Genomic DNA, 23,387 nt, shown 5'->3' with positions numbered 1-23,387 from the left:
ATTCAAGACGACGTACAGAGCCTGTGCCTTGTTCAGGAAGAACTTGCTGTCACAGAAGACAACATTGTTCTAAAAGGCTGCAAGATTGTACTGCCCGGATCGTTGTGCCAGAGGATCATTGACCTCGCCCATGAGGGTCATCGGGGAACCGCATCAACAAAGAAGCTACTTTGCCAGAAACTCTGGATTCCCCAACTTGACAGCAGGGTAGAAAGTACGCTGCAGAATTGTGCCATATGCAGAGTGGTGGCCCCTCCACCGAAACCCCACCCATTGCAGATGTCATGCCTGCCAGAGGGGGTTAGGGAGGAATTAGCAATCGACTTTTTCGGGCCCATGAGAGATGGCTCATATGTACTCGTACTGATTGATGAATACTCGAGATTCCCTGTGGTCTAGATCATACCATCCAGGGCTGCCACTGCCGTCAACCTGGCCCTAGACCAGATTCTCACATCCTATGTTATCCCGGAGGTCATCAGGTTGGATAATGGACCGCCTTTCAAAAGCCGTGATTTTGCCCATTTTGCAGAATACATGGGTTTCAAACATTGCAAAATAACAGCCCTCTAGCCTCAGGCCACTGGCATGGCCGAGCGGTTCATGTCTCGCGTCAAGAGAACCCTGCAAATTGCATAAGTCACGGGAAAGCCGTTTGAGCAAGTTCTGTACCAATTCTTGAGAGAATAAAGACATACTCCACATTATCTCACGGGCGAATGCCCGGCTGATCTCATGTTTGGACGACGGATCAGAACATGGCTCCCACATAACCCCGAAGAGGGGATGGACCCCCACTAGGACCAAGATGTAAGAACACGAGATACGGCTGCAAGGAGACTATGAAAGAAATGGCAGATGCTAGGAGAGGCACCAGAGAATCTATGTTGGAAATTGGAGATCAAGTCCTGGTGAAGCAAGTGAAACAAAAGAAAAAGGACTTCACATTCGTGCCCAAGACCCTCACCCTGTCACACCGGAATGGCACCATGATCACAGCGAGTGATGGCGACAGGTGGACCATCACATGAAATGTGTCCCATTTCAAGAAGGCAGTGGAGGAGACCCTCAGAGGAAGTGACACGGACGGGGATACTCAGGGAGAATCAGACGAGTCCTACCTGGGGGACAGTGAGGTGTCTGAGGAAGAATGGGATGCAAGGGAGGACTCATGGTATCCGACACACAGAGCAAGATCAGTGGGGCGCCCTGTGCGGGTCAGGATAAAGACTTTGAGACTGATAGAGGAGATGGAGTGACCCCCCCATTTTGTGTTCAAGGAGGGGGAGATGTCATGTTGGTATCGGAGTCCTGTTAGCCGCATTATGTGGGAGGGGCCAGTGGGTTGCGGGGTGGATAGAGGAAGTGACGGAGACCCCAGTGGAGGGGGGCAGCTGTAAAGAATAAAGAAGTGTTAAGATATATCGTGTCCTGCTCCTTTATTCGGAGGCCCGACCAGTAGCACGGCAGGGGGCCTATTACAATGGCCTGGTTGCGCTTTACAAATAAATAAAATAAAAATAGTTACTCTGCTCCTCCTCAAGATACAGGAGTTCTGGGGACAGACATTTCTCAGTTGTTACATCCAGCCTCTTTATCTCACTTCTGTCTCATCTCACAGCCTCCGCTCCATCACTCTCTTGGATTCAGAGCAGCAAGTAAAACCTTTCTTTTTTAACATGTATGCCCTCCCTCCCCTCCAACTTGACTGTTTCCTCCCGCTCTAACTCTCCTATCCACCTTCTCTTCGCCTGTCATTGTGCCTCTTCCTCCTATTAATACTGGTGCCAAGAAGCAATTCAGTTTCCTGTGTGCGATATATTAGCGAAAATGTAATTTTTTAAAATGTGTCTTGTCTGATTCTCACAGTGTGCTGTTAACTAGGCATGCATTTCTGCCTTGTTTCCTGGAATGCCTGGGAACTACAAAGCCCAGCCTGGATGCCACTGTAGTCAGAGGTGACGTCCAATCATAGGCCTGGTGAGGGGGCGGTCTTGTCCATCACGCGCTCACATCGATGAACCAGCTTCCTCTGCGCACAAAGCTCTCCTGTCCTTTCTGAGCCGATCACACACCTCGCCCATCGAGGGTGGCTTTCCATCCAATCACGTGCAGCAGTGGGGGCGCGCCTTCTTCCCCGCCCTTGACGTGAGATCATTTCCTAGGGGTGGGTTTGAAAAGATCCAGGGCGGGTCTAAGAGGCTGATAGCAGTGCGCACCGTTCCGCAGCATCTCTTGATCACCACCGCGCAACATGGACACCTACCAACAGCCAGAAGAGGAAACCCTGCAGGGCCTAAGAAACCTTGCGCACCGCTTGAGGGTACACTCCATTCGAGCAACGTGCGCCTCAAACTCCGGGTGAGAGCGTTTTGCTACGAACGGGGGATGTCTTTGAGACACGTGCGTGCAGCCGAAGTCCGCAATAGAGGCTGCAGTTGCGGTGCTTCTTCCACACCTCGCCGCCACTAATGGTAGCTCTCATTGGCTGAACTTGCGGTCTTTTAGCGTATTAAGGGATAGTTTGCCTCGCAATTAATATATCGGCCCTCATCATGAATGTCATTTAAGAGCCTTTTATGTTTAGTGCTTTGAATTCGAGTAAGGGCGGTGTTTAAGTCCTGTGATTTCGTTGTAAATCGGGTCGCAATCCGACATACAGCTGCCATTATTTTAAACGTTGTTTTTCGAGTCCATTTCAATGCATTGTGTCGGCGTTAGCCGGCATACGATCCACCCCTTAAACTTTGGAGGTGGGGCTTGCTCAAACTACATAAGGTTAATAATTCCTCGCTGCGGTTTTCTGGCGCATGCTTGGTCGGCATGCCCTGATTTCTGATGCACTAGAGCACAGCACTGGCCCTCTCCTGTATCTCGCAGGAAGCACGTGTTCCCCGCGACGTCTTGATATTACGAGTTTTATAACTTAAAAGACGGTGGCGTGGAGAGATTGTCATGTGCAGCCTTCGTTTCACGAAAGCTTCCTTTTCACAAACTTGTATGGTGTGTTTTTTAATCCGTGACTTATTGGTCGCACCACGTGATGGGTCCCTGAAGGGCTCCAGCAAACGTAGCGTTTAACACGAGCGTTGCTAATGGTTTATGGTCATTGCTTCGAAAACTTTCCAAAGTTTATTTTTTTGCATCGAATTATTGTTTTTTTATATATAATTTTGGGGGTGTCCCTTGCCAACACCCCCTTTTTCTTTAATCTAAAAAAGACACCACAACATATGCATTCGATGATAAACATTTTTTATGCATATTTTTCGATATAAAGTGTTGTTGGAAACATTTTTCGATGCAATTACCAGATAACATTGCGCCAAGCACACACTTAAAGCCCCAGAATAAAAATAATGTAGTTCTAAATCATAAGAGTGATGACTTGAGGCAGGTGGTCATAAATCTGCTTCGGTAGAAATAAAATCCATACCCACATTACTTCACTTTGCATACTGCCGCCCAATCAATGTCCCTTTTTATATGAATGGTTACTTATGGAGTAACAATATAAACTATAAACCCATATGAGGGAGACCTTGTAAGAGGGACTAGATAATCCGATTTGATCAGATAAGGTGTCAATTGGGGATGGCAGGCCAATCTCCTTGGTTCCACAGTTTCTACTTGAGACCGCAAAGGAGAATTAATCTTCCCCATTCCATCTTCCTCATTGGAGCCAACGATTATAGGAGAGATGAACTAGTAACTTTTTTTTCAATCTGCCTTTTAAAGCACCAAATGCAAACCAAAAGGCCTGTTGTGCAAAACCGTATTTCCCCTCTAGCGCCCAAAACCTAATGTGTGCCTTCCATCTCCTGGACCTGTAACCTAGGTAAAAGTATCCCTTCTGTGCGAGTGTACTACCACTAGCAAACAATCAAGGTGAAGGAGAGGGGGGGTGGGGCTATCTATACTACCTGGCTTGTATGAACCACACACTTGTGAATGGTGGTTGTAACTGGTTTTTTCCTGTTTATCCACCATATGAGGAAATCTAAAAACGTTCTTCAAACAGACTGCTGAGGGATCCTATGTCGCTGTCTTTTTTACTTATCTTCTCTGTATTTCATATTCATTAAGAATTGGCAAAGGAAATAAGCGAGGAGTAGCCTTCACTTGGACTAGTCTCAAACTACAGTTTACCCAGTGTATGTATAGTTAGTTAATTGTCAACTGACTGGTTTCGACTGTAAGCAATATTTTATACCACCTTCATCAGGACGGCGTACCATGACCCAACCCCCTTGCGTCTTGTTCAATTGCCAAAAATCTCCACAGCAAATGAGTTGTGTTCAGAAAGGTCCGCTCATCGCAGCATTTCACTGGGTGCCATCGGGTGATTATAGCGCACTTCTAGCGGGGTAGCATCATCTATTTTGCTAATGTCTGCCCACCCCACGCTTTGTATCCACACAGCGTTCCTATGCAGGAGTCTACTTGTTCTGACTTCACGCAGTGTGGGTTCAAAGGTTCTTTCGGAACAGGTTAGATTTTTAGCTTCTTTCAATTTTTGTGTTGCATCTCTGGGCTGTGGAGCAACAGCCCAGCCGGTCGCAGGGTGGAGGCAGCTGCCCCCTTGCTGGCCCTGCCTACATTTGGGGGGTGGGGGAGTCCTCTGTGTTGGTGGTTGCCCTGACCTGACGTAGCAATCATTCCATTGGGGGGGGGGGTAATAGGAGGAAGAGGCACATAAGCTCTAACTTATGGGTCAAGGCAGTTGGTTCTAGAATGTTGGGGGTTTCAATTGCTACACTTTTTGATGGTGATATGCAGAGGATTCATGGGGAGGGCATTGAGGCGCTCGTGGCAGTGGTCCCACATTGTCTAGTATTGCTAAACATTCTAATACCCCCCCCCCCCTTATTTTAGCGGTCTAGTCACCATCTTCCTAGTGATGGCATCTTCTCTCCTGATACTTTGATTCACAAAATATTTCACATTTGTACAATGTTTTTAATCAACAAATTGTGATAGTGTAAAAGGTACTAAATGTATCCAAATGCACTTAATAATTAAAAAAAAAACTCTTGCTTGCATCAAGAGACTAAGGATTAAGTCCCTTTTACCTCCATTGGGGCAGGACACAAAGGATTAACTGCAGCCAGATTTCTAGCACCTAAAGAAAATACATAGTTACTAAAGTATTTTAGTAATGGTCTTCCTGATAAATCTTTACTACAGAGAAGTGTAAAGATGAATTGAATGGCCTTAAGTCAACTTGTATACCAATATACAAGGCATTGTAAAGCCAAGCCTCGGTAGGGGTTTAAGTTGATATATGGATGGCTCTGCCATGGTAGTGGGATAAATCTTTCGGGAGGCCTTGAGCTGAGCATGCCTTGTAGTGGAAGCTGGTCTTTTGTTTTTGAGGCAAGCGATCAGTCCTTCAAATTTAGAAGGCTAATCACTTTCAGAAAACGAACTTAAAATACTGCCCAAAATATTCCCAAATTTTCGTCTGTCTGTAATCCTTCAAAACATTTTATTTAAAAAAGGTGCAGCAATCGTAAAGCTTCATGGAATAACCTCCCAGCTGGTTGCTTTTCGGTCAGCAGATTATCCTTTGAAGGATAGGAGGCTATACATGATCACAAAGCCAACATGTAATGGTAGAAATGCATTTGCGATGTCCCGAAGCTCGCCTTTCAACTAACGTTAATGGAGTACCTGAAAATAAAGCTTTCTTTTACTGATGATTTCATTCGTCCCTGAGAAGAGATGACCAGGGAATCTAATCACTGTACATGCCTGTATACATTCTTATAAAGTCACCACTCTCAAAATTGCATCCACCAAATCCCCCTTGTATTATCAGGGCAACCAACAAAATTGTCCTATCAAATTCCCTAGAGACCCAAGGTGAATCATTGTCTAATTGTACCAATTCACGTTCTTAAAGATGGATTTTTGATTAAAGGAGCCAAAAAATCCCATACTTTAATGCAATACTATCATATTCAGCCTCTGACATCTACTGTCACGTCACATAAACGTGATATGACCTCATCAAATACATGTGACGTGACACATTTCTAAACCTAATGCATATCTTTTATTGACTAAAAATTCATAGTAAGTATACACTTATCCACAGAAAATACTGTAAATACTATGCCTTCAAATTCACAGAGCATTTTTCACAGAAAATGCTTATCTTTCAGACCATTAGGAATCAAAAGTGCATAACGTTTATCCAAAATGCTTCTCATTAGAATAAGAGTCATTCACAACTTGTGAATCACAAGGGGTTATGTGTGGCATTTACTGCCCCTGTACCATAATTCTATGGTAAACCCACAAGAATACCAAGTGAGGCTGAATTGGTATCGCTCTTCCATTAAACTTATAAAACACAGCCTCAACTGTTGCTCATAATTATATAGAATATAATCGGTTGCACACGTTTCGTTTATTGTGGCTTTTGGTCAGGGTGCAAAAACAGTATTTGGCACTACCCATTGGCTACAGATAACTGACTCTTGGTGAATATCAAATTGGTGTGTGTTAACTACTGCTGGTGTAAGCGTGTCAAAGGATGCTAACACAAGGGTGGCATTTTGGAGTGTTTTGATCAAAAGGAACAAACTCACATCTTAGATGAGTTTGCCTGCCTTAAAACGAATACTAAAGGATCTTGCAAACTCCACCGTCCTGTGTCAAACTACTTCAGATAAAGAATAAGACAACAAAGTTCCTTCTCCAGGACAATGACTCCCTTCCTTCCCCTGGCTTGTGGTTCCAACAAATCTTTGCACCAGCCTTTTTCAGAGCCAAGAGAATTCCTCCCTTCTCCTGGTATTGGTTGGCACACTTGAATGTAGTTCACACCAAAGCCAGGGGAAATGACAACCCCTGGTGTCTTTCACTCTCTATTAGGGGAATGACTTCCTTCTGGTGTTTGAGAATTCTTGTTTGTGTCTCAACTTGATATTTCTTTCGCCCCTCTCGTGGAATTAGCAATGCCCCAACTTCTTCTTGGGGCCTCAGTGAGCTTTTCCCTGCTGCTGCAGCGAGGATGCTTAACATACTGGTCTCTGATGTTCAGTGGGATTACTGCTGCCACTGTGTCAGTTCTCCTCTGATGCTTTATTTATTGGGTATTTATAATGTGCCTATGCACAAGTGCTTGAAGGCACAACAAGATAAAGGGGAGGAGATGGGGAGGACAAACTGTCCTACTAGGCATTGTGGCAGTAATGAGAAGTGAGGGGTGGGGGTGCCGGTCAGGGGGAAGGGCCTGTGAGAAAGCGAGTGTCAGGCAGGGTGGGGGGGGGGGCAGGTGGACAAAGCCAGGGTAATGCAGAGGGGAGGGCAAGTGCAAGGTGAAGGGCTCAAGAGGTGCAGGCCCAGCCAAGCTAGTGTAGGAGGAGGGCCTGTAAGGGAAGTGCAGGATGGGGGCTGGGTGGAGTCATGTGAGACAAGCGCCGGGGTAGACTGGACACAGAGGGCCTGGTGCCCTGTAAGAATCAGGTAGCCAGTCAAGGGGCAGATGGGGGACATTAGCAGAGGAAGAGAAAAGGAAGGTCTTGAGAAGCTTCTGGAACTTGGGAATATGGCTCAAATGAGCGGCAGGGAGGCTCTTACTGGCATTAAGGCAGAGATCATTAGCAGTCAGGGAAGGGAAGAGGAGGCAGAGGAAAGAAGCTTGAAGGAGAGCTGTATAACACTGGAAGTTAGGATAGAAGGTGGAGATGGGATGGGCTAGAGGGGCCAGGTAGATGGTGAAACAAGGTTGAGAGGATGGAGACTTCAGGTGGAGGGAGATGGAGGTGAGGAAAGGGCCCAGTTGAACCTAGGAAGGACGGTCAGAGGAAGGAGGTTAACCCGTCCAGAGCCAGGTAGGTCCAAAATGCCAAGGGTATCACAGAGCTGATTTATAAGGGTGGCATGATTGACTGTATCAAAGGCAGAGGAAAGGTCAAGAAGGATGAGAATGGAAGGAGAGTTGGAATTGAGATTAGAGAGCAAGTCTTCACGGGTGTTCAGGAGTGCAGTTTCCGTGCCCATGGCAGCTCTGAAGCCAGACTGGTGGTCATGGAGACAACCAACAGATTTGGATGGGTGGTTAAAGTGGGAGCTGGCCAGCTTCTCCAGGAATTTGCCCAGGGAGGGGATACTGGAGATAGGAAGGTAGTTAACCAGACAGGAAGGGTTGGCAGAAGGCTATTTGAGGAGTGTGTGCACAGGGAGGGTTTGAGGAGTGATGGGAAGAATCCAGTGGCAGAGGAGTGATTACAGAAATCAGCCAAGGCTGGAGCAAGGGAATCAATGTTGACCTTAGAGGAGCAGGAGAGGACCTATTTTGATGACTTTCATAGAGGTAACTTTACTTGTTATCTGGTGTTGATTGGGCTTGCCACCACTGCAAACTCTTCGGATGCTCTGTCCACCCATCCCAATGACTGTTATTAATGTGTAGGCGAAAAGTCGCTCAAGTCTTACACCCGCATATCCTCTAGGTCTCTCGTACCTTGCGTTACCTTCTTTGGCACTTCAATGCAACACCAGGGCTTCCTGGGACTTGGGTGCTCTGGGCTTCTTTTTATAGATCTGTGCTCTACTGGACTACTTCTGCTTCGTGTGCAAGTCTGCTCCAGCTGGACCCACACAACTCCATCAGCACTTGGCTGGTGCTCTTCTACGGCTTCCTTGGTCAGCTGCTAGAATTGAAACCCCCGCTCTGGATGGGTTGCACACTTGCTATACTTGACTATAAGCAATTACAGCTTTTCTGTCCCAATTACATGCTTTGAATTTGGAGTCCTAATGTGAACTGAATGCATACATTCCTCGCATTTTAAAACGGTAACTACTTTATTTCAGTATGACTTTTAAAATTTCTCCTGATGTTAATATGAACTGTTGTAGGATATCAATTTTGATGCCAATGGGCTTTGGCAAAAATGTTAATGCTTTTCTGTGCAAATGCAAAACTAACATTGATTTCAATATGGCGCCTTGTTGACCCAATCACAAATGTGATTGGGGAGGTGTATGATGCTAACGTGATTCTAGTTTGTGTAAGACTTTTGGAGCATGGGAATCTTGGCTCCTTAACATCCAAAGTCCATCGTTCAGTCTGTGGATAAGTAAAATTGGGGAATTTGACACTTTTTTGTTTTAAAGTGGGGGTGTATTTAGATATACCCTTGTCATTGTTTTATTTTGTTTTTTCTTTGAGTCTTATCTCTTAGTTTTTTATGCTTATGAAGATGGTCAAGCTGGGAGAACGTTCCATGAGGTTTCATTGCAGGAATATCTTGGTGACATGGTTGATTGTTTCATGATTAAATATATACAACCGGCATATTATGTTGGTTTAATTTTTTGAAAGTGATGAAATTTGAAGTGTTGTATTGGGTGTCCCTCTAAAGGACGTGAGGGAGTTTGTTTTCATTGTACATGTTAGACGCTAGGGCATGGTGTACTTGACCAATGGCTCCTAACAAATACTTAATTCTTTTGGCTTTTATGGAATAACTAAATGCAGCTAGGTGTGAAGCTATTCTTCCTCCCCCCCCACCCCCTTCCATTTTAGTTTTATTAACTGTTTCTTCCCTTTACCTCTTAGTCACCCCACATCATGCTGCAGTGCTGCAGAGATCATGTCTGTCCTCTTCTTTCACACCATGAAATACAAAGCATCGGACCCTGCCAACGCCAACAACGACCGCTTTGTATTGTCAAAGGTGAGTGGGGCTGGTGGCTGTATTGTAAAAGGTGAGAGTGGGGCTGGTGGTTATTTAGATTTCGCCCATGGTATTTCACACTCTAATGGTATGCCTTATGTCTATGTACTTGTTGCCTTGTGATCTTACACTCGGGGGGGGGGGGGGGGGGGGGATTAGAACAGCCTGCAATGTGGCACACCAAGCATGGTGTTTTCTGTATAGACTTGTAAACCATGCCTTTCATCCAGCCTTGTTTGGTAGTCGTGCATCCAGCCTTTTTGGTAGTCGTGATCTGTCCATAGTTTCCTTGGCGTAGACTTTCTTTCTTGCAGTAGCTGGTGCAAGTACAAAAGTACCCATTTGTGTCTTTACTACTAGAAAATCAATGGTTCGTTTTTTACCCTGTTGGGGTCAAAAGTAGATCGCTTTTGGCTGGTACGTGTAGCTAATCTAAAATTACATGTGTCCCTTTAATTCTACTCTGGTGGTGGTTTGTCAAAACGGAGGGACAAATGGGACTTAGATGCATGGGTAGCGCCCTTTTTGGGTGCAATGTGGATCTACATGAAATGATTAAAGGCGTAAGAAATGCTGGGGGGGGGAACGCGAAATGTAAAAATCGCTGGGTCCATATATATATTCTCCTACTTTACTTGTTGGGGCTGCAGGGGACCACCCCTGCAGCCTGTATTGCCATACTTTTGAACAAGGGGAACGGGTGACATCCTACGCTTCCCTTGTTTGACATTATGTTTTTTTTTTTTTTTCGAATGCGGAGAATGAATCAAATCTAATTGATCATTGTTTCTGGCTAACCAAGCGCTGAAGTTAGGTGCTATCTCAGCGGCTGCACAACTTCGAGTGGTGGACAGAAAATATGGACGTTTCTCATTACTGCCAGCTATCAGAATTTACAACCAGGTGCTAATACCAAAAGTAACTTGCGGGGCGCAGGGCTTGGTTGGGCTAAAATGGAGTCTCTTATTTGGAAACTACTTCTGAGCCTTCAGTTGGTACCCCGTTCCCGCTCTGGGTATGATATCCTTGGAGGCAAAGGTTCAGTGGAGAAGAATTCTCCTCTTAAGATGTGTTCTGTTTCTGCCAGCCTCGACTCTTTTCATTCACTTGAAAACAAGTTACAATCTAGACAATTGTGTGGTGCTCAAGGTTTCTGACCATTTTACGAAAGAGCAGTATCGCTGGATGAATTGGGAGCGTAATCCAGTTAAGGTTAAGAATTTACTATTTGAGTGACTGTATTGCAAATGGGGGAAAAATTGCTTGTGTAAAGTTTGAGCACTCTTCTTTGGATGGAAAATCGTTCAATTCCCACCAGAAAAACATGATAAAACGTGCCTCGATCATTAAGAACTTTCTGGTTACGCATTACTTCCAACCAACTATGTCGTAGGTGGCCGGGCATTGGTCCCATCTACCGAATGCCTGTGCTGTTGTAGAAGTGATTACGAAACTTTGAGGCTTCTAATTGTGGAATGTCTGGCCCTGATTATTCATTGAAATGTTTAAGTTTTATTTTAATACTCGGCCTTTGTTAAATAGGCAATCCCTCTGGTGGAAGCTACTAGTTAGCCCCAATGATTGTTACTGTGATGGAAATCCATTCAGCATTTTTTCCTGACATTTTTAGCTACAACTGTGCAATCTAGCCTGATCTGCATGTAGTCTTTAATTTTCTGTAATGGCATGGTAAGCAAGATTTATTTGATCGTTTTTCCCAAACAATGCTAGTGTTGAATTGGTAATGTTTCAGTCCTGTGCTCATCTCCCTGCCAAATGGTTTTGCATATAACTGGTGTTCAATTCCATCGCCAATTCATAACCCATCGCATGCTTCTTAGTGTGGTGGCCCAGTTAGTGGGAAGCTAGTAGAATTGGAACAGGAATCCTAGATAACTTGCCAGTAATCGTCATTACTCCTCGTCCTGCTCTTCATTGACCCAGTCCTTGCTTTATGGAGTTCTGCCTTCCTGGATGCATTTACCAAATATGACCACTTTAGATGTCATCCCTTCCTGCCCCTACAAGGAACTGGCTTGCATCCAACACTCAATAATACTGGATTTGGGGGATGTGCTGGTGGGGTATAGAAGGATTACCAGTGAACGATGTGGGCATTACCTCATGTCCCTTTTCGTGTCATCTTTAATCTATAAAGCATGCCGACCATCAGTATGCTGTGGCATGTCACTAAAGCAATATACAAACCCTGGAGCTGCACGAAACTGAGGGCAATCTAATGACCCATGACTAGATTGACAAGAAATGGCGATTAGTACCAATACTTTATCCAGTAAGGAGCAGGCAGTGATGAAGTACAAATGTAAATGGGGTAGCCCTGGTGGCAGCCCTACAAATATCCATGCCGAGGCCCCCGGCCTCTACAAGATACAGGGAGGGGGAAAATTAGAGTATGTAGTTAAGTAAATTGGAAGAACCTGTTTGGCATACAAATGAGCCAAGGCACTAGATTACTCCTCCTCAGACAATCTTCTGGGAGGGAATATTTTTTTTGAGACAAGTGTAAAGAGGAGACCAGTGTAGCTTGAGAAGATGGATCCCATTTAAGGGTGAGGGCTGCAAGAGAATTCATCTGATATTGGTGAGAACAGAGAGAGGGCCCTCTCTTTCCCTGTATGCCACATGGATGTATTCTGAGAAATATTAGATCTGTCGAGTCCAAAGGTTCAAACTGGAGGAAGCTTAAAGGCCTGCAAAGAGTGAGCTATGGACAGCACCAGAGGGTGCGCACTAGGGAAGATCTTAAGGAGATGGGCCATGATAGGCACTGCAGATCCCAAAGCTCCTGGGAGTCACGTATTGCTGCCCACTGTACTCCACAGTAGAATGATACAGACCCAGTTCAAACCCTTCCTGTAAGAACTAGGAGAAAACCATTCTCAATTGAGGCCGAAGGATGCTCAAGGCTGGGTATAGGTCATGGGTAGGACATTGAGACCCTTGGCCTGAAGAGCGTGCTTTTTTCAGGCATACTCGGGCTTCTCAATACCTCCTTTCAACAGCCATGGCCAATTGATCGCTAGCAGTGAGCGTTCAGACTGGCAATCTGAGCAGTGACCCCTGGGTTCTGATGGGCAAGGAACCATTGGTAACTGAAAAGGGTGAACAAACCGATGGTAACTGAAAAGGGTGAACAAACCGCAATTCCTGGGTCGCCATATCAATTTCCCAACCAATGCTTTCCTTGATTGCAGGACGGCCTTGGTGAGCAGAGGAATCATAGGAAATGAGTACAGTATCTGGACATGGAAAAAGTCAAAGCATCTGCCTGCCAAGCCCTTTGTTCCTGGAACAAATTGCGAGCTAATGGCAGAGGTGAAGCTGTTGCCAGATCTGGCAAATAGAAGCAACTTGGTCGTTTGTTTGCTTACCATGAATATGAGAATAGGAAGGTTATTTTCTGCCAAGACCCTTGGAGCAGGCAAACCAGGCTACAGCCTGGATGTTGTAGACTCCACCCCAAGGCTGCCCCCTCAAACACCTGATGGCCAGAGGAATTGGCTGTCCTGACAACACCTGCTGCCCCTGGACCAAATGGCACAAAGAATAGCACGGCTTGGTGAACCACCTCCAGTTACTGCAGTTTGGGGAGGGGCCACTCCATCGCAGCAACCCCCAGCAGTACTGTCCCAAGAAGGCCTCTGAGCCCAGGCAGCTGGCATCTAGGCGTTGGGATAGGGAGCCAGCAAAAAACCTTGAGGCCGTATGAATCAAACCAGGGTAAGTGATGCGGTAGTTGGGAGCCAGTCCCTAACGCAACCTCCACTCCCGATGCAAGTGAGTCATAAGTGGGCATCAATGATTTGGACATGCCCAGGGAGCAGCTGATTGGGGAGCGAAGGGTGCAACCCAGTAAAACTCTAAAGTGGGTGCAGTTTGAGTGCTATCTTAAGGAGGCTCCTTCGGGTCGGTGGCGGAAGCCACATGTGTTTTTAGAAGTTTGCTTGCCTATAGTAATACTGGGGGGGGGGGGTCCAGTAGCTGAGCCAACACTGAGGAAAGGCGTGTTGGCCCTTTGCACCCATGGCCCAGCTCTTGCACTCGACATGCTACTTCTCATGAGGCGGAGACAGGGGGCATCCCTGATGCATCATGAGGCCCCATGATCAATGTACATTAGAGCAGGAGCCCCTCAACCTTTCGTACACCATGAGCCAAATGTGTATTCAATGTAACGGTGAGCAGACTGGCATTAAATTGGTGGAAAAGATTGCAACACATACTATAAGCTGAAGAAACCTAATATTTCTAGGAATCTATGTTGAGGTACAGTAATGAGTGTAAATCTGTTCCAGGCAATGTACACTGGCCTTAAACTTAATTTCCACAATTTGGTATTTACAAGGAATGGTAAGGAAAATAAGTGGCACGCGGGGCATTTTTATTTTTTGATTCATGAAGCTTGCAAAAAACAGTTTAAAAAAAAATAATAAATGAATAAAAATAAAACATTGCCGCACTTATTGCACAGTGCATGTTCTCCCATGAGAACATTTCAGGTTGTATATTGGCAAATGTTTTTATAAAGGCACTTTCAGACAGTAAAATTGGCATGCGCTGAAGAGTTTAAAACCAATTACAGGTAGATTATGGTTTTCTCTTAGGGATTCTTTGGATCTATTTTGGTGAATGTTGTGTGTTTTTGGGCACTATACTAGTTCGGCTGGTCAAAACACTAGAATTGAAAGGTAGCTTCATTGTGGTTTTGTTGGGAGGTGCGGGTTGGGGGGGGGGGTCCATTGAAGATTTAGACGGCAAATGGTGCTTTTAACGTTGGTCAGTATAAATACAAATGTGATTCGAAATACATTTTTACTATTTCGGGAGTGGGGGGAGGGGGATCTTCCCACTACGTTTCCCGACTAACTCCGGAAATGGTGCATTTGTTTAGGCCAATAACCTTGTCGCAACTTGGAGCATTTGAAAGCCACTTTATAGATATGGTTGGGGGTTTAACTTTGATATCTGGCAGATCCTATAGTCTTGTTGTTTATTAACTAACTTATATTTTCCCACTGCAAGGCGGACGGCAGTTCGTAGCATATCGCACAATGTCCATTTTTTTTTTCACACCAGGGCACGGACATGAGTTACATTTCGAATGGCGGTATCAAATGCAAACGTGACTGGTTCAGAAATGTAAAGTTGGGCATGCATGCCCCTTATTTGCCAGTTCTGCTCTTGCTGTTTGTGCAAAGGTACATTGGTTTGTAAAATCATCTCAGCAGACTCCTTGTGCAATTTAAACCACTCGACCCTCTCCACACCTTGACCCACTTGCTAATGACTCTACTAGTGATATATCTAGTGGTATATTGCTTGTCTGCCAGAGCAGGTGGTTGGTGGGCTTCCCATCCCCCTGCCACCCTTAACTCTGCTTCAGGCCACTGACGTTTATGTCTTACATGTGCAGTTCCTCCACACCCTAGCCCAGAGCAACTGGTAAACATTTTAGGATGCAGAGAGCAACCTGTTGTGCACTGAGAATCCCTGCAATGGCGCATGCAGGGGGGAAACGCCCACCAGGCCCCTCAGTGACGGAAGACCAAATACAGGAAGTGTTGAATGTCGGCATTGCCCCTTATTGGGGGCAGGGAGGGCAAAGTTGTGTTCTCTCTGGAAGGTGGTCCTTGATTAAGGGCCGACACCAGGAGGGCCGACACCAGGAGTGGTATGTGGAGGTAATGCCACGTAATGTGGTGCAGACATTACTACAAAGTACTCCCCGTCCCAGTTGAGATCGGACTGATTTACTTAATCTTGTGTCGGCATGTGCTGAGGCAAACTTGATGGCCTTGTCCTGCCTGCTCCCACTCATACACTGGGTTAACCATAACTTCAGTGGAGTTCTTTACACCTACCTTGCACAACCTGTAATCCAAAAGATTTCATAAACCCTCTGCTCTACCCTGGGCAATGTTGACCCCCCTCGCGTTCTCACCCCCTCTTAAGGTGCCCGAAGAAGGAATGATATTTAAGCTCAGGTTATTTGAGTGAAACCAATGGATCCCAACTTTATTATTGCCTGGCAATCTGCCACTGTAGTTACATTTTCCAATGTAAAGAGGGTATTAAAGAATAGGATAGCACTGCCACTTAACCTTGTGGATGTTTACTCGTAGTATTGGTCTCGTTTCCTGCTTTGTTTGTATTACAGGCTGATTGCTTGACCCGTCTTGTTCTTCTCTCCAAGGGTCATGCTGCGCCTATACTGTATGCTGCTTGGGTGGAAGCTGGCTACATCAAGGAATCGGAACTCCTTAATTTAAGGAAGATTGACTCTGACCTAGAGGGACACCCCACTCCTGTAAGAAATGTTTACCTTGCCACACTGCGTTTTCACATTTTATACATGGGTGGTCTCATGTGTCACTTGTACATAGTCATAACATGTTGCCTGTGTTGTGTATACACCTGATTAACCCGGTGCTGGTGGATTATTATAATATAAATTGACTTTCCAGACATGAGGATTGCCCCGTTTTATTTAGTTTGATGGTTCACGAGTGTTCAATTTTAGTTCCGTCTAAATTTTAGGGAAATGTGACTTTTTTCTGATTGTGTTTTTATTTTTTGTGTGCAGAAACTCCCCTTTGTAGATGTAGCCACTGGCTCGCTGGGGCAAGGTCTAGGAGCAGCATGTGGCATGGCTTACACTGGGAAGTACTTTGACAAGTCCAGGTGAGGAACACTGATATTAAATGTTCTATAAGGTATAGGCTTGTGTAGTGGACCAACCTACATTTCTGTCCAACCTTATGCTCCAGGTGGCGTTGGAGTGCTTGGGTTGTTTGAATGATCTGTTCGATGCTGTTTGCACATTAATATCTACATTACTTACCAGCTGACCTTATGATTCTGGTCCCGTCCCATTAGCGAGGGGATGAATCATTAACACCCCAGGGTATTATCCCCAGCCTGGGCAGCTGGGCAAGCAGCAGGGCTGTCTAATGCATGGCCCTTTTACTTGTTGCAGGCCTTAACACAACACATCTCCGAAGACCTAGAGGTTTTGATCGAATCGTCTAAATGTAAATTATGCTCCAGTTACAGCAGTGTATTTAGTTTTTTTTTTGTTGTTCTAAGGAGCACATGAAGCTGTGTGCAATGACAACTTCTGGATTTGTTCTCCCAGAGCAGTCCACCTACTTGTGGTATAGCACCCTTCTCTACACCCCCAAACCCTCTCCTGCAAGTGTCTGGCAGGGGGCCAGGATCGGTGATGACTGAGGTGGTACAAATTCTCCCGGCCTTAACCATTTCAAGACTGTGCCTAGCTCCCTAAAGCAAGAAGGGGAGCATCAAATGCCGGCGAAAGGTGGCCGCGGGCTTAAGTTGTAAGGAAGAAACCCGAAGTTCTTGGCACAGAAGAGCCCATTCTGCCTAGCACGGTTAGAAAGTCGACCTAGAAGGACCAGGTTAAGGTGTGGCTCCAGAAGGCAGGACAGGGTGTCGAGGCAGAGTGACCATGCAAATGGTGCACCGTATAAATGCATGAGTAACATTAGACTGCAAACCTATAATACTACATAGGGTATACCGATCCACTCTAGTAGCTGTACAGGCCTGAATGCCACCCAGTTGACACAGCTTCACTCTATAGGTTGCGAGGTGACTGGCTGGAATTGGTCGATGCTGTCCTGCCACTGGGGAGAAACTAGGGAAGCAGGCCATGTGGGGGAGACCACCCCTTGTTGGTGGCGGTGGGCGCATGCTGCCTTTAATAGCACAGGCAGTAAATTTATGCACATATGGGTTGTTTTCCTTAGTTTTACCATGGGAAATGGGTCTCGTGGACTAAGGAATCATTTTCCAGTTAGCAGCAATAACCGTTGCGGATGGCAGCTTTTATCTGAATGATATCCGATGGTGCTATGCTTCTGGAACCTGAAGGGTCACCTTGGTGGGCACAATGAATTAAGAAATTACTTGGGTAACGCAAGTGTTGTATCCCATTCACTAAATGAATAGGGGTAAGAATTATGTGTTTAAGCTGAAGTGTCTTGTCTGGATCACCTCCTGTTCAATGACTAGGGGCTGGGGCGTAATGGGTGGCTACAGTGAATTTAGGGCCCAGTTAGCAAAGCATCAAAAGAGCAAGCAGGTTGATTGAAACGTGTTCAGTTGGGCAGGTAGAGGTGACGACCCCCTCTCCGCTCATTCCTCCCCCCCCTTGCCCCCCCACCATGCAGTCAATCTTTGAATCATTCACAACGTAGCCCATCAACCTCGTTTGGGTGGTTGTAGTGCATGCAGTACTTACCAGTGGGGAGGATTGTGTGGTCACATGTTGCTGTTGACCATTTCCCACTTAAGTAAGGGTGTATATTTTTTTTTCTAAATGGAACTACGTAATGTGCACTGACGAAATACAACCCAGTGTCTTTACTATTTTATTGGGAGGGAGTGGTGGTTAAACATTGAGCGGAGTATAACAGGTGATGAATCAATTGAGACCTCTTATTCTGGACATCCGCTCACCAGGAGGAATTGTGAGCAGACACTTCGTATTACACTGACCTTGGGTGAATGGAGGAACATAACTGTCACAGCTCACCACTGTGCATGCTCTGTCCAAAAATCCTTCCCTAGATCCTCCATAGGTTTTGCTTGCAGCAGTTTCCCGAGTGCCTTAACTTTTGTTTCCTGCTATCCACGAGTCCTCCTTTCTCGCACCCTACTTGAGTAGCACATCCATTGGCAGGCACAATCGCTGTACCAAGTGGTTCTGGCCCTTGGTGGAGTAATAAGCTGCTCTTTTAATAACGACTCTCTTGGTGGTCTGTGTGTCCAGGGCAGATTGCAGAGATGAATGTAACTCATCAAAGGTGGCCCTTCCATAATTGGTTGCAGTCGGAATTCAGGTCATCAGTTGTCCTGTCATGCTTTCAGATGAGCTCTGAATGTACCTCTGCCTCTATTTGTGAAATATTATACCATGGACATTTCAGTAGCCTTGATCCCTCCGTGGCGGACGTAGATGTCGTGTTGCTTCTGGCAAATGCTTTCCAGAGGCCACCAGCACTCCAGCTGTAACACAATAATACTCCCTGTTCACTGTGTTCAATTGGGTTCTTTGGGGGGGTAAAGAGCACACATGTCTTGGATTCCTCTCCACCTGAAAACGCCCCATACACAAGTAGTGGTCTTATCCGAGCTGGAGTGTGCCACCACCCGCAAGTTAATGCCCCCCCCCTGCAGAGCCCCTGTGTACCAATGGGTCACTGTGGACCCTCTTGCATCTCCTGCTGATGACGCACGTACAATGGCTCCAAGTTGTGCCTTCAATATTGCATGTACAGATACCCAATGCGAAGCTGTTGTTGACCTTTGCTGGGAAGCCCCTCTAAGACCACAAACCACACTTGCCTACTGCCCAGCTATCTGTCATGCATGGGCAGCTGTTGCCACAGAACTCCGTGTTGCTGGAGTGTAGGGGGTGGGGGGTCCAGGGCCCCTGCCCCCCCCCATGAGCATGCTTGGGGAGGGGAGCACATAGTTAAAAATGGTCTATAACGCCAACCCCCCCCCAGGTTGCTATATTTGTGGGTGTTTACAGTGTCTGTTGCAGTGTATAGAGGCATATTGACAAGTGAACATTGTGACCAGGGAGATATTCGGCCTAAACCTCCGAGTGAGTTGTGGATGCAGGATGGGGTCTGTGCTTTCCTAACCCTTTTGTTGGAGTGCAACTTTGCTGCTTCAATTGCAGGTATTGCATTTAAATCTGCTTCCGTGAGGACTTGACCCAGGAATGGGTCTGCCTTTCCGGGCACAAGGGTGCGCTCCAGTCTCCGATTAGGCCATCTCCTCTTACATGCTAATGTCTTGTAAGATATCTTGTACGAAGACCTTTTTAAAGCGTACTACTAGGCTTTTATCAAACCAAATTATCATAGACTCTGACGTAACGTGTTAAACCGATTAGTGGCCTGGGCTTGTTGAATCCATATCAGCGCATGGAAGCAGGCAGGGAATGCATGTAACTTCAGGTATGAAAACGCTCCTGGGATCAATTATATTTTTCACCCTCCTGCAGCACCATTTACCACACCAAAGAGAAGGCTAAAACGTGTGATTGTCTTTTCGAATTGCATCTAATGCATGCTCATGTTAAAGCCTTTCGTGTTAACCAAGTTTGCAAATAAAATGCCTTGTTTTTTAAAAAATATTACAAAATGAAAGCCAATGTGTCTTAAGTGAGTATTTTATAATTAACATTTTCTGATCTACAACCGCAACTCTGAATCTATTTTGCTAGCCCCAGGGTATGCTGATCGCCTTGGACCTCGGGAGGGTTTATCGCTCGGGATGATGACCCCACCCACTACTCGTGGCCGAGAGAAGAGCAGCTCATTAGTCCATTGTAATGACCCCCCCCCCCCTTCCTTTGTCTACGGCTAGACCAAGTCTGTACTGTTTCCCTGGTAGTATGACTTGTGGCTTTTGCGCCTCAAGGGTTACCCATAGGTGACAATCCTTTCACAGTAGGTCTACTATTAGTTCTCCTTCAGTGAATGGAGTTGCATACAGTATGGACGTGCTTATGTAGTCATTCTAACCCTTGGCTTGTGTCCCAATAGTAGGGCATGGTTAGCTTATTTCCCAATTGTAACTCTAACGCTTGCCTAATGTGGCAGTCACTGTGTTTTAAATGCTGTGCACGGATTTGGCTAGAGGCATTTAACCTGAATCATGCCGGTGGCACTGCTTTGCTATTGTTGAGGGCTCTCAACCTTTGCGCTCATTCAAGGACCTTTTTGGTACTGGGTGGCAAGAATAAGGAGTCCTGGTTAAGTAAACCGATAACGTTACAATGAAGCTATACTTGTGCCTGGTGTATCCCAGACATCTACCTATGGTGGGAACAAAGTAATGACTGCTGAAGAGGGTGCAGATGCCGTAGACTTCTGGGGTGTTGATTTGATGGCTTGGTTCTGTGAATTTAATGATCCGGATTAAGGAAGATCTGGTTGGACATCAGAGAGGCAGTTATGAGCAATAGTTAACACCATGGAGTGTGAGCTCAAGCTCCGCAGTAAACTCAACTATATACGGAGAATAGTTATGCCATGATCCCAACTGGACTTGCATGCAGGAAGAGTAACATTCAGGTCATTTTCTGCCCCACAGATGGCGGGGGGGAATGACCAGCCAGTGGTAATTGGGTACACCTGGCACACACAACCTTCCATAGTCCATGTTTGGTATTGAAGGTTCATGCAGCTGCTCTGGAGTTGTAAGAAGCCTTGGCCAGCATGGGACATGCATTCCTGCAGAGCCAGGAAGCCACTCAATCCAGTGTTCAATGCCCCAACTGCCACCCTCTGCAGCTATCCCAAGCGGTTGCTCCTTAAGTCCATGGGCAGGGAGGCACGATGATCCATGCAGAGGGTGCAAAAAGCAGATGTCTGTAGCTGCTTGTTGCCATCCGCAAAGTCTGCTCTGCCGAGACTGTAATCTGGGGCAAAACAGCATGCACATACTAGCAGTGAACCACATAGGTTTTACTGGGAGGCGTTTCCGATGCTTGATACTGTCCTGACCCAATTAGGGGGTATGTTGGATGTTACTAGAATGCTGAATCAGCTGTATGAAGGTGTCAAAATCTGGACTGTAAGTTCTGTGGGCTGAACCATTACAGAGACTGCTTTTGAGCAATCCTAATGTGAAGCAGGAATTCATAATTGGTACATGAGGGTTTTGTTAAATCAAATTCCCGTCTTGCTAAATGTATGTGGCACACCTGCAAGGGTCGTCTTTTTCTTGCAGAGCTGCAGGTCGGCAACTCTGGTCTCTAGGCATGCAGGAGACAGTTGGCCTTTGACGCACTGTTTTGATTCCCTTTAAAGCTACCGTGTTTACTGCTTGCTGGGAGATGGGGAGTCCTCTGAAGGAGCGGTCTGGGAAGCCCTAGCCTTTGGAGCCCACTACAAGCTGGATAACTTGGTTGCCATTTTTGACGTCAATCGATTGGGCCAGAGTGAAGCTGCTCCTCTTCAACATCAGACGGACATCTATCAAAAACGCTGTGAAGCATTTGGGTAGGTCGCCTTTTTAAAACTTGAACTTCTGTCTGGCCTGCATGATTTTAAGTTGATCGTGCGCATCTGTTTGACAGGTGGAACACCTATGTTGTGGATGGCCATGATGTCGCCGCGCTGTGTCATGCCTTACACTCTGCATCTCAAGAGAAGGACAAGCCAACTGCCATCATTGCCAAAACATTTAAAGGCAAAGGCATTTCAGGTAAGTACTTGGGCCAGCCTGACTCTATAAATGGTGCTGCTTCAGGGTTTGTTTTTAAGGTTATGCTGGCTGAATACTTATAACATTTTGGTCCATGTTTTGTAATTGTGCCCTTCTGTCATGATCCTTCCCCGAGTCGTATGCTGGGAGGATAATTTCCTTCTGCATGGCTCCTATAAGCCGCCTTTCTCATCCTGCACTCCTCCTCTGGCTTAACCTTACTTAGCTTCTCACGTTACTGGGGTTATTTTTTTCTGCAGGTGTTGAGAATGAGGATAATTGGCATGGTAAGCCCATGCCAAAGGACACAGTGGAGGGGATGATTAATGCCATTCACAGTCGGATCAAAGACGCCAAAAAGCTATGCCCTCAGTTGCCAGTTGAGGACACTCCAGATGTTTGCATTGATGGGATCCAGATGCTTTCTCCTCCAAGCTACAAGATGGGAGATAAGGTGGGTAAATTGCATGAGTGTACTAGGGGAGCAGGTGGGAGGGGGAGGGGGAGTGTTTTGTTATTCCCTGCCTATATTTTGTTCTTTCTGTCCGTCTAGTTGACTTGGCTATGCTAAACTTTGCTGATTTAATTTCCACGTTAGTGTGCAACCCGTAAAGCATATGGTCTGGCTTTGGCTAAACTGGGTCATGCAAACAACCGTGTCATCGCACTAGACGGCGATACCAAGAATTCTACCTTTTCGGAGATATTCAAGAAGGACCACCCTGACCGCTACATTGAATGTTTCATCGCCGAACAGAACATGGTAAGTCTCAGTATTTGCCACAAATGGCACATGCACAAAATGCAAGACTGTTCAAGGTGAAGTAGTGTAGCAGACCTTGCTCACCACCCTTTTCTCTGGACTATTTTACCTCACCTGGCTGTTTACATCTATTTTAGTATGGCCTATAATTGCATAAATATAAACCTACAAATCTGATAAAAGCTGGTACTGAACTGCATTCTCTAGGTTCCTCCCCTGCCTTCTAAACCAGTGATAACTAGCTTGCCACATGTGGCTCGTCTGCTAGGAGTTGTGTTTTTTGTTTTGTTCTTTTCTTCTTCCAACGAAGCGGGGCAGTCTCCCTTCTGGACTGTGCTTTAGACCACTCGATTGTCAATTGAGTGGGTGCCGGGTATGGGCTGCATGTCTTGCTTACTGGGGCGGAGAAACGACTAAGTTGGTTTAATAGTTTCCACCCCCGGATTTCTAAACTATAGCTGTGCCTTCAACTGAAGGTTGAAAGATTGGTTCTCAATAATAACGTATCACAGGCCCCTTTTTGTTTTCACCCTGCAAAAACCACCTGACAGAATATTTGAAAGCCATTGCAAGACCCATTTCTGTTTTAGGTGCCTCCAATTGTTTAACCCTCTTTGATATCGAACCCTTTCATGAGTGTTTTTTAAATGTTCCTTCTA

General features: G+C 45.9%; 1 protein-coding gene across 1 annotated transcript in view; it reads left to right on the top strand.

The window, feature by feature from the left end:
• The first annotated feature begins 1,954 nt into the window (after window positions 1-1,954).
• TKTL1 (transketolase like 1) overlaps window positions 1,955-23,387 on the top strand; it is a 55,721-nt gene continuing 34,288 nt past the window's right edge. The window contains exons 1-8 of the mRNA XM_069645429.1: window positions 1,955-2,361; window positions 9,578-9,695; window positions 15,910-16,023; window positions 16,300-16,397; window positions 21,569-21,760; window positions 21,838-21,965; window positions 22,226-22,419; window positions 22,564-22,728. Coding sequence (XP_069501530.1) covers window positions 2,255-2,361; window positions 9,578-9,695; window positions 15,910-16,023; window positions 16,300-16,397; window positions 21,569-21,760; window positions 21,838-21,965; window positions 22,226-22,419; window positions 22,564-22,728 — 1,116 coding nt within the window. The 5' untranslated portion in view covers window positions 1,955-2,254. The remainder of the gene's footprint in view (window positions 2,362-9,577; window positions 9,696-15,909; window positions 16,024-16,299; window positions 16,398-21,568; window positions 21,761-21,837; window positions 21,966-22,225; window positions 22,420-22,563; window positions 22,729-23,387) is intronic.

This window comes from Ambystoma mexicanum, chromosome 2p (genome assembly GCF_040938575.1).
Source record: "Ambystoma mexicanum isolate Mex_15411 chromosome 2p, UKY_AmexF1_1, whole genome shotgun sequence".
Taxonomy (NCBI): Eukaryota; Metazoa; Chordata; class Amphibia; order Caudata; family Ambystomatidae; genus Ambystoma; species Ambystoma mexicanum.
Note: the sequence above shows the minus strand (reverse complement) of the source record. Positions and strands in the feature narration are given on the sequence as shown.